A 14,598-nucleotide genomic window follows, 5' to 3' on the forward strand; every position below is an offset into this window, starting at 1 on the left:
TAGATGGCAAGAACTTACAGGGGTTATAAATCTCCCTTACTCTAGCCATGAAATATGTTCTTCTTACCAAGTCACAGCAAGTCTCTTAACAGTAAGGAGACTCTGCCATTACTATTCTAATCCTTTTTGTAGCTGCTCATGTGTTTGTCATCAAGAATATGTGCAACACATATTTATTCATGTTTAATTCAATTCTGGAAATTAGAAAAGTGATTTAAGAAGCACCTGTTCACCATTTTAAAAGACAACTAATGACCTTTTCATGACAATTACTGGAATCATTTTTGATTGGTTTATTTGTTTAAATTTACAGTTTCACCTAAATAAAAGTATTTGATCACTCACATATGCAGTCCATCCTCAGGATTGTGTTTGTTGCAAGAATCACAACTCAGAATTAGTTTCTTTTTTTCCTTTTTAATAAGATACAACCATGTATGGAAATGGTGTGGTTGTTTGCAGTGGGTTTTAGTTTTAACTTTGTTTTTGTAGTTTTTATTGAAATTGTACATGAACAAGAAAACTTAATATACAGTCACAGAACAAACTGTAGAGGCTTGTAGAGCCATAACCAAACAATTTGGTAAAACTTGTTTCCCTTCCAAAAAATGTGAAGTTGTATAAAAAAAAACACAAAAAAAATGAATCTATACCTAGGAATGCAAAACAGTTACACAAAACTTTAAAAGGCTTATAAAGACAGCTATTAAAACTACAGAAGACTCATCTAGTGTTTACACTTATGTACATCATTATTCAATTTAATAAACGGAGGTTCTTCAGGAAAAACAAAATTTAGCTTTGGTGGGCTGTCCTGAGATATGCAGTCATCGGCTAATTATCCTGCATAAAGGGGAAAGGGCTGTGTGTGGTCCAAATTACTGACCTGCGCATTGGAAACAAACTTGTTGCTAGGGAAAGCCATGCAACACAAATAACCAAATCGATATTTAAAGACCAGTTGACCTATTTGAATTTCAGACTAGAGCTCACCAGCCTTGGATCCCCTGTACAAGTAAATTAGCCAACTCTGTATCACAGAACTCCCCAACATGGAGATTTTTTTTTTCTGGAGAATCTCTTTAAGATGACTTATGAGAGAAATACACAAGCTGCTATTGCAGACCACCAGAAGGGTAATCCCTAGTTTCTGTACTTTCTATGCATGCAGATTAGGACTGGCAAATTCTGAGTTCTCGTCCAGAGTTGGGGACTCAAAAAGAACTGAAGCCACAAACAGCTTAAGTTATGTTACAGGGGGGTCTGCAATGGTAGCCCACATATATTTCTCTCAGGACAGGTGTCCTTTAAGGACAACTAGCAAAATAAACTACATATTCAGCACAAAACCTTTACTGTCCCCAATAACAAATTCCAAAGCCTTCTAAAAATTTCCTAAAAACCAAGAAAAACACTGGTATCCCCTAATCACTTGGTGTGGGGTGCTGCTGTCAGCCAAACTAAAATATCAGTGTTTAATCCAAAAACTGTATCACAGTCTAAAAATGTGTGTAAACATTTAGTTAAGCAGAAAACTCACATCTGGGGCTTGGTTTTCAGTTTAAACGAACCCTACACAAGTTTTCATAATTGTACCAATGCTTGCTTGGTGGACACCAATAATAAAAAAAAAAAAAAAAAAAAAAAGTATTTACAGTATAGTAATCAAACACAAGCCTAGTTAAGAAAAGACTGCAGTAGCTACCGAACCCTAGGTGTTTGTTGGTATGTAAATATATATATAATTGTAGGTGTTTGAATGATGAAAATGTGTGGTTTTAGCCTTTACTATTTCCACTGCTGCCCATAAGAATCCTGATAAAACTCCTGGTTGTCATTACTGTAACCATAGTTACCAGTGTAATCACCGCCTTGCTGCAGTGGCTGCTGGGCTATGGGCTGGGTTCCCCAATTCTGCTGATTGTTGGTCTGACGGCGCTTGGAATCTGGCTGACTGTACCCGTCTGCCTTTCTCTTTCCACCAACATTCCCACCTCTATTTCCACGGTTACCACGCAAATTCCGACCTCGTTGTGATTGTTGAGAAGGCCCACCACGTCCACCTCTGGATCCTCTAGGAGGGCCCATGGGAGAACCCCTTTGTAAAAAATGTGAGCGCCCTCCACGTTGGGGCGGAGCTGCTCTACCTCTAGGTGGTGGAGGTGCACCTCTACCACCTCTGCCGCCTCTCCCACGCATAGGGTATGCATCATCATAACCATAGTATGGGTCATCATATCCACCGCGGTAGTCATGGTAATCGAGTGCATAATAATCATCATAGTAATCTTCATAGCCATAGTAATCTTGGGGATAGGCATAGCCACCTCTGCCTCCACGGCCCCTGCCTCTGCCTGGAGGAGGCATACGAGGAGGGGGATAATAGTAAAAATCATCATACCTACGAATATAAACCAAGTATAAGCACAAGCAAGCATTTTTACTAGAATCACAAGAAATACAAATGCAGAGAATTTAAATAAATAAATTTAAAAAAGCTATAGTATACTTGCACTTATCAATTGCTACACCATACTAATTGCAAAGGGAATGTATACTGTTTTTAAATGTGTTTCCTCTTTTTGTAAAAGATTTCTATATGTTAAAGATTAGCACAATGTAAATAGGTTTAAATATTTGAAGTAATTCTGTTTATACCCAAAGTTTGAAATCAATCATGTAAATAGGGTCAAAGACACTTGTTCATTACATATGAAAGCTCTGTTTGCCTTACACAATTGTACATTTTTCTCCATCTCATCATGCAAGTCTGGGAGTTTGCAAAACTTACATGACTAAAGCTATTAATCTACAACTTTCTATATTAAATACAACAATATTATGAAAGTGCAAGCATGTAATTTGAGAGACATCAAGAAATATTTTAACGCAAACCTTTTCTGAGGGATGCATACATATCTGTAAAGTCAAGACAGTCTTATTAGCATGCTTGTTCCAGATAAAGGATATAAAGTATTGAAGCTAAAAAGGAAACATGACAATCAGGAAACTGGCATTTGCAAAATGAGAAGTAGCAATGACCGTCTTTAGTTTTTGTTAAAAAACTGAACTTCAGGCAAACAGCCATTGCCCAAATTTTGTTTCTGGCATTGTAGCCCAACTTAAGCTAATTGTTCTGCCTCTCCCTCAGGCTGAGCGCTACCATACAGTGGATGCATTTGATATTGAAGTGACCAGATCAAGCTACTTACACTGCATGCATTTACAAAAAAAACATTTAGGCCACTTGTACACTAAGGTGTTTTTCAGGCGCTTTTGGGCTAAAATAGCGCCTATAAAAGGACCTGAAAAATGCCTCCCCTGCAGCCCCAGTGTGAGAGCCCAAGAGCTTTCACACTGGAGCGGTGTGCTTGCAGGACAGAAAAAAAAAAAAAAGTCCTGCTAGCAGCATCTTTGGGGCATTGTGGGAGCGGTGAATACACCGCTACTAAAACGCCCCTGCCGTTGAAATCAAGGCCAGCACTGCCGAAACTTCGGCAGCGGCAATTTGGGGGGAGCTTTTAACCCCTTTTCGGCCGCTAGCAGGGATTAAAAGCAAAAATTACAGTAAAGCACTGCTAAAACTAGAGGCGCTTTACCGCTAACGCCCCCCACCCCAGTGTGAAAGTAGCCCGAGACCCCTTTCATACTGGGGCATTTTTCAGGTGCTTTAGCATTAAAAAAAATAAAAATAAAAGAAGCACCTGTAAAGCGACTGAAAGAAGCCTCATCTGAAATCCCAATGTGAAAGCCCAAATGCTTTCACACTGAGCCCCCTTTCACACTGGGGCTTTTTCCAGGTGCTTTCGTATTAAAAAAAAAAGCGTCTGTAAAGCACCTGAAATAAGCCTCACCTGCAATCCCAATGTGAAAGTGTGCTTTCACACTGAGGCGCTGCGCTGGCAAGGCGTCAAAAAGTCCTGCAAGCAGCTTCTTTGCAGCGCTGCAAAGATGCTGCTTGCAGGACATTTTTTGGGCTCACACATTGGGATTGCAGATGAGACTCCTTACCCCAGTGTGAAATGGGTCTCAGGGTTGTAGAATCCCTTTTACAGTCACAGAAATATGGCATATGTCACTGGCAGCAGGAGATTTTACACACACACTTCAGGCTGCTAAGTGTGTATATATTTCACAAGCATTCAGGCTGGCTTCACACCATCTTCATATTTGGCTCACAGCACGGTCTGGTGCGTCCCCGTTCACTGTTTCAGGTCCAATTTCAGCCCGAATTTTTGCCTGAATTGGGACCTGAAACAGACCAAAAGACACACATGGCTCCTGTGAAAATTCACATCGCAGAGGAGATATGTGAACCGGCACTATAGAGAGCCAGTCAAAATCTCCTGCTATTGCAAATTGGATGCAGAAAAACCCACATTCAATTTGCAATAGTGTGAACCAGGCCTCAGATGAAAGCAATAAAGTGGCTTTAGAACCACCCAATTGCTTTCATGGAAAAATTGGATATTGTATTGCGTTTATGTGCCTTAAAATTTAAATTTAGCATATTTTTTTATGAAAATTTGCAATTAACCACATTAATATCTGGCACCTTCACCCCCTTCCTTCCCAGGCCAAATTTTCAGTCATGCAACACTGTACCCAAAATAGAAAAAAAAAAATATATATTATATATATTATATATATATATATATATATATATATATATATATATATATATATATATATATATATATATATATATATATATATATATATATATATAGTATTAGAATCACCACTTATTTTTTTTTGTTTTTATTTAGCAAAAGAAGAAAACAAAAAAAAAACAAAAAAAAAAAAAGGTTTTTCTTCATTTGTTATAAAATTTTGTAAATAAGTAATTTTTCTTCTTCACTGATGGGCACTGATGAAGCTGCACTAATCATCAGGGCAGTGTACTGTAAAATACAGTACTCACTGCTCCCCTTCCCTCACACAGTCTCTGAAGAGAGACTTAAAAAACAGGAAAGGACCTATTCTATTTACATCTGTGATCGCTTGTGACTGGACACAGTAGTCAAGTGGTAAAGGGCCACTGTGGTTGGCCCTTTACCCCCATTTGTGATTCGCTGTGTCCAAAGCACACAGTGATCACGGAGCTCTCCTGATGTGCGCCCCAGGGGGTGCGCGGGAGGCACACCCATGGGAGGAAGTTCAGAGATGGTAGGAAAATTATTAAAAACCAATCCGTCAATACTGTGTGTCATAAAAAGTTAAATCTAGCACTATTTATTCTCCAGGGTCTCGGCTTTCATAAAATTATTACATATAAATAAACATTTTTTAACTAATCTTAGGCTTAAATAATTGCTCTTAAAACTGCTCTGCCAGCGAAGTGTTACATAAAGAGCTGCATACATGCATGTCTTTTATATCTGTCTGGAGTTCAGTTTTAAGGTAAAACACTAATCATAATAGCCCAAAATATATGCTTGCTGAAAACATACTATAATTTCCCCTTTAACATCTATCCATTTTAATGACTGCATAGGATAGATGTCAAACACAAAAACAATAAAATAATCAGCTACCTTTAAAAGACAGCATAAAATCCAGTGACTGTGCAAACTGTAGTAACCCAAAGCAACCAATTGCAGATATAAAACTTAAACTGTTTCCTGACCAGCCCCCGCAGTTATACTGCGGCAGGTTGGCTCTCCTGCACAAGCCGTTGTGGCTGTACGTCGGCTCTTTAAGACGATGTAGCAGGCACCCACAGTGTGTCCCCGATGATAACCGGACACCCGCGATCACTCATGACAGAGCGAGAACTGGGATCGGTGTGTGTAAACCCACAAATCCCGGTTCTGTCAGGGGAGAGGAGACAGGTCGTTTGTTCCTAACAAGGAACAACGATCTGTCTCCTCCACTAGTCAGCCACATCCCCCCCCCCCGTTAGAACACACTTGAACCACCCCCTAGTGTTAACCCCTTCCCTGTCAGTGACATTTCTACAGTAATGAGTGTCTATTTATAGCACTGATCCTGTATAAATGTCAACGGTCCCAAAAAAAAGTGTCAAAAGTGTCTGATTTGTCCGCTGCAAAGGCTCAGATCACCATCAGAACTTATACGGCAGCCCGCAGTATATGGCAGCCAAAAGCAAAATCTTCAGCTGCTCGAACATCCACATGATAAAATTTTGTGAATGTATGCACGGAAGACCAGGTAGCAGCCTTACAAATCTGAGCCACAGATACCTGATGGCGAAAAGCCAAGGAGGTTCCTACACCCCTGGTAGAATGAGCTGCCTGCCCCTTCTTGGGCCCTCTTGGTAAAACAAAAAAGGAGTCTAATCCTTGGATTTCTGCAGATCTAGACAAACCTTGACTGCCCGGACAACATCCAATGAATGAAGTCGTCTCTCTTCCACAGAGCGAGGCCGAGAGAAAAAAGGTGGCAAAATAATGTCCCGATTTGAAAGGTTGACACCACCTTTGGCAAAAAGGATGGAGCAGGTTGTAACACGACTGTCGTGGTGAAGGATCAAGTATGGATCGCTCCACGAAAGGGCCACCAACTCTGATACCCGTCTAGCCAAGGTGATGGCCATCAGGAAGGCTAGCTTGTGTGATAGCAAGTCTAATGGAATTTCTTTGATAGGTTCAAATGGTTGTTTCTGTAACACAGACCGCACCAAATTCAAGTCCTAAGGACACACAGGTGACCTAATGGGGGAAGCAAGCGAGTTGTCCACTGCATAAAGGTTCGGATCAGTGAATGGGAAACTAAAGGCCTTTGGAAGAATACTGATAGGGCCGAAACTTGACCTCTGATTGTACTCAAAGCGGAGTTTATTTCCACAGCTGACTACAGAAAAGAGATTTCTCCCAATCACATATTTCCGAGGATGCCATTTTCTGGATTCACACCAAGCAATACAAGTCTTCCAGACCTTATGATAGTTTTTCTAGTAACATCTTTTCTAGAATTCACTAGGGTAGACACTACTCATCCCAAGATGCCACGGTCCTTTAACACCCTTCAATAGCCATGCCATCAAATTTAGAGACTGTAAATTGGGGTGGAATACAGGACCTTGAGACAGTAGATCGGGGCGACGTGGAAGCATCCATGGCCCGTCTATTGTCAGTCTGACAATCTCCGGGAACCAGGGCTTTCCCTGCCATCAGAATGACTGGAACCCCTTCTTTTCAAATCCTGCACAACAAAATGTGGAAGGAGAGGCTGTGGAAGGAGAGGGATCGGAGGGAAAGCATAAAGCAGGGAGTACTGTCTGCATGGAACCATCAGAGCATCTGCTCCAATTGCCAGAGAATCCCTTGTTTGGGACACAATATGCTGTAGCTTGCTGCTGAACTCCGATGCCAATAGGTTGGCCTCTGGCCTTTCCCAACACTGAAAAATTTCCTGGAACAGCCCTGGGTGTAGGAACCATTCCCCCGGGAAGATCTGCTGGCAGCTGAGATAATCTGCCTTCCAATTCTCTACTCCCGAAATAATCGGCTCATGTCCCCCTGCCTAGGCTAGTATGTGGTTTACCTCCTTCAGAGCTGAACGACTCCCAGTACCGCCTTGGTGGTTTATATAGGCCACTGCAGTGGCATTGTCGGACTGAACCCTGAAAGGGCAGTCCTGAAGCTCCACCGTCCAGGACCGTAGGGCCAGACATATTGCCTGTAATTTCAGGACGTTGCTGGGCAGGATCTGTTCTATCCCTGACCATTTCCCCTGAGCTGTGAGCCCTTCTAAGGTCGCTTTCCAGCCTGAGACACTGGCATCTGTAGTCAGTACGCTCTAATTACAGGGAGAAAGGATTTTCCCTTTCGCAGGTTCTGATCCTGCAACCATGAGTTTAGGTTTAAGCGTGACCAAGGAGGTAAGCACATTCCGCTTCTGATCCAGGCCAACAAGATGTCTTCTTGTAAAGGCCTGGAATGGAACTGGGTACTGGGTATAGGGCACTGCCTTACAGAGCCAAATGGAGGGTTGTCTGGTGTCCCTTATCTGACCCACCTGAATATTCAGGGCACAGATCCTTACAGGTGGCAAGAATATTCTTGCTTGAACCGTGTCTAGGATCAGACCTAAATACTTTAGACTCTGAGCTGGTTTCAAGGCTGACTTTTCGGTATTTATGATTCAGCCTAAGCTTTCAAATACCACACTGTGCATATTGTGTTCTGTTCTAGAGCCTTTTAATAAGTGATCTCCAAGTAGGAGATGTAACGAAAATGTAAGTGTAGGAAGATGTGATGTGATCTGTAGAAGTAGTGTAATTGTAGGTGTAGTTTAATTCTGGGTTATTAAAAATATAGTATTCTATGTCAGTCATGCACATGTGTTCTTTTATTAGCATTTGAAAAGAACAGAGACAATTTTCTAGGATCGAAGTGACACCTAGATGCCAATAAAAGTAACCATTAGAGTAAACATAGATTGCCACCTTCCTGAGGCCTCAAAGAAAACTGCTAGTCATTGTGGCTACACAGATCTGCAGGGGGCATTCACAAGGCCCCGGCCAGTCTGCAAACTGATTAATATCAACAGATCTAAAGAACCTATTTTATCTCTCATAAAAGCTAAAATATTAGTGAAAGAGAGATGAAAATAATTCCTTTTGATCGTACACGTGATGGGTTACGTAGACATGTAACTCTGTATTTTTAGCATGTGTGGAATCCTAGACAACCACACAAAACCGTTATATGGCGCCCGATTGCGGCAGGCAGGCATCGATTGGTACTGTTGCGATCGAACTGATGCGCTGGTATCAGAAATCGAATCCATGACCCAGCAATCAGCGCCGTTCTGGGCCAATTCAACTCTGGTAATGTCAGAACACAAAACATCCTGTGGGTTGAGACAGGAACACCCCCAGGGTTGATTGGCCAGGGTCTAAAGTCCAGCCAACATCCATATTTCAATAAATTGGATAGCCTGAGATATGGACATGGTTCTTCCATGAAGCCAGTTCGAAACTGGGGAGTTCACACATGTTCCAGCATGCTTCTATTAATGGATAGACTTCGGTAAAGTTTATTTCTGTTTTTTTATCCCCTTTTATTTTCATAGCCAATTGCCAATTGTGTGTCTTTCTGAAATTTTTGTATCTTTTTTAGTAACTCCTTTTTCTTTGTATATCTTATATGCACTGCCCACTTTCGGGATATTAAATGATAAAATTAATAAGGGACTTCTGTGTACTAAGCTAGGACTCATATCTCTGGAGAGGTTGTTGTATTTTAGTGCCCAAGTACTCGGTCTAAGTTACGCACCAATCGGAATGCAATTGCACTGTGTGTTGGCAGATTGTATGCAGATTGTAAGCTAACAGATCTTCCAGACAGAGATCTGTGTGTGTGGTGGCTCAGCAGACCAGTCTGCGGACAAACTGTTGGGTGGGGGCAGGCTATCGTTTGTGTGTCTGGTGTGTGGGGACATTGGGAAGAGTGATTAACACCGGGGTTTAAGCTTGCAGGATAGCTGGAGGAACCCTAGAAGTGTGTAGTAATTTCTAGACTGCTCCCCAACCCTTAGAGTGCACCAGATTGTATGTAAAAGTTGTATCTGCCTGTGTGTGGTCAGCCAGCTGGATTGGAGTGGAGTCTCCCTCTAGTGGTGGCCAAAGGTAGTGAATGCTGTGAAAGTACCACAGCTAGTCTTACATGCTCGGTATAAGTTCCCCCTTATTCCTTTAGTTCTTCATATACCCCAGTCACGGTACGCACATCGTGGTTGGCTAGTTGCCTGGGGCGGGCGTGATTCGTGACAGGAGGTTGTCCAGATATCCAAGCACTTGGATCCCTTGGGCCCTTAAAAAGACCCAGTACTGGTGCTAGGACCTTTGTGAACACCCGGGGAGCTGTAGCCGACCTGAAGGGTAGAGCCACAAACTTAGTTCCTCTACTGCAAAACTTAGGAACTTCTGATGAGACTGAAAGATAGGCATGTGTAGATACATGTCTTTTATATCGATGGAGGCTAGAAAGTCTCCCCTCTGGAGTGAGGCTACTACGGAGGGGACAGAATCCATCCAAAAGGACTGTATCCGTAGATACTTGTTCAGTGATCTCAGGTCCAAAATGGACCTTGTGTCACAGTTTGGCTTATGAACCGTAAACAGGTTTGAGTAAAATCCTGTGCCCCTTTCGAATACAGGAACCTCTACAATCACTCCTTGATGCACTAGATAATGTAGTGCCTGAAGCAATACGTTTTTTTGGAGGATCCGAGGAACGCTGGATCTTGGAAACCTCTGAGGGGGAACCCCCCGCAAACCCAGCTTGTAACCAAGAGATATAATTGAGGTGACCCACTCGTCCTGAATTGTTGTTTCCAAATGTCCACAAAGTGTAGTAGCCTTGAACCCCACCCAATAGAGTGGGGGAGTCCCCTTAAAAGGAGAGCTTGGTGCTGGGTTTAGAAGAATTTTGCACCCAGGGCTTTTTCTGGCCCTAGCCTTGCGGCTTGCCCCTGGCCCTAGTGCCCTATTGGCAGCGGAACCAACCTGACGCTGAGACATTTGAGGAAGCAGCCCCTGGGTTTTTAAATGAGGGATGTCTGGTGCTTTTCTTCACAGGAAGTAGAGAACTCTTCCCTCCAGAAATCTTTTGGATATATTTGTCCAAATCGATCACCGAATAAGCGGTCCCCCTGAAAGGGGAAACCTGGCAATAAATTTTTGCAAGGAAGCTCGACTGACCAGTTCTTAAGCCATAAAAGTCTGCGCATATGTACAGACAAGAGCCAGACAAGAAACCTGCTGTATTGAATCCTTTAAATCATTAACAGTACAACAGAGCACTCAAGGAATATCTGTCTTACTTTCAAGGCAGATCATTCTCCTTGTTAGGCCTATTAGACTGTTTGACCTGATCCTTTACGGACTGGCAAATACCAATTGCTGCAACAGCTGGCTGAATAGTTGAACTAGCCAAAGAAAAGGAAGCCTTTATTAAGCATGCATTATCTACCAGACAAGTTAAGTTCTTGTTAAGGAAGAGACTGCTGCATCTACGGCGGGCATGCTCCATTTTTTAACAAACTTTTTATCCATGGGATATAAAAGGGAAAACCTCTTTAGGAGGAACAAAAAGTTGTCAGGATGTTACCAATCAGCATACACTGCCTGTTCCAACAGGAGGTGTAGAGGGAAAGTCTTTGCGACCTCAGAGATCCCTTAGAGGACCAGGGGGGCTCAGTCACCTCTGCAAGAGTCAACTTTAAAGGCAGAACGAACCATTTTGGTCAGAATTAGGATCAAAAGCCTCTGTGACTGAGAGGCAGACATCGACCGGATATCTTCTTGTGCAGATTGCTCAGAAGCACACTCATCTGCCGGGCACTCCACCGAATCCTGAGCTTTAAGCTCTTCCCCATCCTCAACCCATTCCAGCTCCAGACTAGGAGACTCCGGGGAGGGGGATCTGTCACGCTTCCTGCTACCCTGCAGGATGGACGCAATCATGCCAGAAATCCTGTGGTCTAACCCGGCTAGGGCTGAGGACAGTTCACCCTTAGTTATAAAGGGTGAAGCAGCAGCATTGACTGTAGGCACAATACCAGATAGGCGCAGCGGCTATGATTGCCCGGAAGCCTGTGGTCCTTCAGGGGATACAACACTAGGGATACGACTAGGTTCATCTGGAACTACCGAGGACATAGTTGTGTCTTTCCCTGTGGTGTTAGTCCCACTTCTCTTTTTGGAAGACATTTAATAGCCACAAAGAGTACTTGGGTGTATATTAAAACACCTCAGAAGGGAGATCCTTTAATAGGGCTCACCAAGCCCTTATGCAACAATCCTGCTAAGCAACACCTGGTGACCCAGGTAAGGAAAAATGAACCACTGCATGTGTCTGTTCGGAGCCTGCTCTGTGTCCCACAGATGCCTTCTGGAAGCACCACATGCTTGGCCTACACAGCTTAAATAAGTTGGGTGTGCACCGGAACGTTCCGTTCGTGCGCACGTATGTGCGGTGTCACAGGGAACGGGCATGACTGTATTCACATACAACGCAAATCTTTGCGCGCCCAAATAAAGGCTACAGCGCATGTGTGGCGAAGCTGTGTGCACCATGGCCGTCAAACAAACTGCTAAGCCCAGCGGCGCTCTTGCGAATGCACGTAACCCGAACCAAGGTGAAATGGCACACCTTCGGGCGCCATTATACAGGTAAAAAACAGCCAGACACAAGCAAAAAAGGCACACTTTGCAAACACCCACAGCTAGCCCAAAACGCCCCTGTATGGTCATCACACACAGGTGTCCAGCTTTTCGCTAGCTTAACTGATTATTACAATCACTGGGACACCCCACAATAATAAAATAAAGGAGTTCCGGTCACTTGGACCTTCAAGGACTGCGTACCCTCTCATGTTTAAGGTCCACTCCCTTGGACCTGTACATCACCCTGCAGGAAATGCCTTAGTGCTGTAGTGTCCAGGATTTCCACTCTGTAGGGTCCAGTGCCCGGAGGCCACATTACAGGCAAAACATCGCAGGATCTTGAGTTTGCAGACTGGTAAAAAACTAAAAAGTACTACCTGTATGGGAGAGGTTATATAGGGGATCATTTCCTGTCTGAAGACCTTTGGTCTACTAGTGTCCATTCACCTGATGAAGTATAACCAATCAGGTAATAAAATTAGCCTGACTCTGTGTCCCATGATGTATGAAAAAGAAATTGTGTTCATTTTCAAAATTGTCGCTTTTTTTTTGGTTTATAGCGCAAAAAATAAAAACCAGAGGTGATCAAATACCACGAAAAAGAAAGCTCTATTTGTGGGAGGGGTGGGGGGGAAGACATTTTGTTTGGGTAAAACATCGCACGACTGTGCAATTGTCAGTTAAAGCGATGCAGTGCAGTATCGCAAAAAAGGCCTCGCCATTAAGGGGGGGGGGGGGGGGAATCTTCCAGGGCTGAAGTGGTTAAACAAAGTAAACTGAAATATTATTAGATTAATGCACTTTGTACTGCTCGCATTCCTTCATATATGCAGCTCATCTAATTTGTTGACACAGTCAATTTCAGGTTTAACATTTGTTCAGTCATAATTAAATTAAATCAAAAAATATCTCTAGGTTTGATTCAAATGTATTCCTGCTTTTATATAAAAATGTGCACAGGTTACAATAGGCTTTCTGCATGTCTGAATTAAAAGCCATTAATGAGATCATTCAGAGAATTCAAGCAGGTCTATCTTACAGGGCATTGTGCTATCACATGTAATCTGAATAAAAGAATAGAAGCAAAAAAATAAAATACAAATAACATTTCTAAACAATGTTGGTGCTCATTCACATGGTGTTTATATAATACCTTTTCCAGATCATTTTGTAAGCGGTTCTATAGCCAGATGAATATGACACAAACTCATCTGAGTTTTAAAACAAAAGTATGTTTCTGTTGTGGTATAAAACGACACCTGCATTCTTTTAGTCTAAAAAATTGAGGGGAGACCAAAAAAAGTCAGATTTATAGTTAAATGCTATGCAAACACTTATAATATGGTTTGCAAGTATACAGCAGGTATACTGCAATCAAATGACTGAAGGTCCTTTGAAAGAGGAACCAGTCCAGAAGTCTCAAAAAAATAAAATAACCATACCCAAAATATGTCTATATGTATATCATGCTTTTCAGGCTCCGAAAAAAAAAAAAAAAAAAAAAAAAAAAAAATTGATTGAGATATATATATATAATAAATGCAAATTTTTTGAAAATGTGCATTTATCTTTTTTTTATATATGTGAACGATTCCTTTTTACGTCATCAGAATGGCACAGGCAGGCACAATCACGTAGATCTACGTGTCTGCCTTCCAGCGGGTGGGGGGTCCGATCGGACCCCCTCCCGCTGGGTACGGTGGTCCGTTTCCCTCCAGCAGCGATCCGTGATGAGGGGATGGCCGTTGGTTTTCGGCCACCCCCTCTGGATCGCTCCTGGCCAATGACGAACTTCCTCCCACTGTGTATTGTTTACACAGGAAGGAGGTAGTGAGGAGTTGAATCAAAAATTTGCACCCTTAGAAATCCTGAAGGTGGTGATTGGTTTTCGGGGTGCCGTGCGCGACTAGACTCCCAAAAAGTCCCACACATGTGGTATCCCCATACTCGGGAGAAGTAGCGGAATATATTTTGGGGTGCAATTCCACATATAACCATGGCATGTGTGAGCAATATATCATTTGGTGACAACTTTTTGTAAAAAAAAAAAATTTTTAATTTTTTTTTTGTCATTATTCAATCCCTTGGGACAAAAAAAAAAAATATTCAATGGTCTCAACATGGCCCTCAGCAAATAGCTTGGGGTGTCTACTTTCCAAAATGGGGTCATTTGGGGGGGTTTTGTGCCATCTTGGCATTTTATGGCCTTCAAAACTGTGATAGGTAGTGATAGGTAGTGAGGAGTAAAATAAAAAATGTATGCCCTTAGAAATCCTGAAGGCGGTGCTTGGATTTCGGGGTCCTGTACGCGGCTAGGCTCCCAAAAAGTCCCACACATGTGGTATCCCCCTACTCAGGAGAAGCAGCAGAATGTATTTTGGGGTGTCATTTCACATATGCCCATAGCATGTGTGAGCAATATATCATTTAGTGACAACTTTGTGCAAAAAAAAAAAAGT

At 42.5% G+C, this 14,598-nt stretch overlaps 1 protein-coding gene across 1 annotated transcript in view; it reads right to left on the bottom strand.

Annotated features, from left to right (window-relative positions):
- Window positions 1–397: 397 nt before the first annotated feature.
- The window catches only part of LOC143982759 (heterogeneous nuclear ribonucleoprotein R-like), a gene marked incomplete in the record, with an annotated part of 59,653 nt that continues 45,452 nt past the window's right edge, over window positions 398–14,598 (bottom strand). Inside the window, 1 exon segment of the mRNA XM_077481751.1 lies at window positions 398–2,401. Coding sequence (XP_077337877.1) covers window positions 1,789–2,401 — 613 coding nt within the window.

Source organism: Lithobates pipiens, unplaced genomic scaffold, assembly GCF_037356315.1.
Source record: "Lithobates pipiens isolate NorthernLeopardFrog02 unplaced genomic scaffold, aLitPip1_a1.2 Scaffold_16, whole genome shotgun sequence".
Taxonomy (NCBI): Eukaryota; Metazoa; Chordata; class Amphibia; order Anura; family Ranidae; genus Lithobates; species Lithobates pipiens.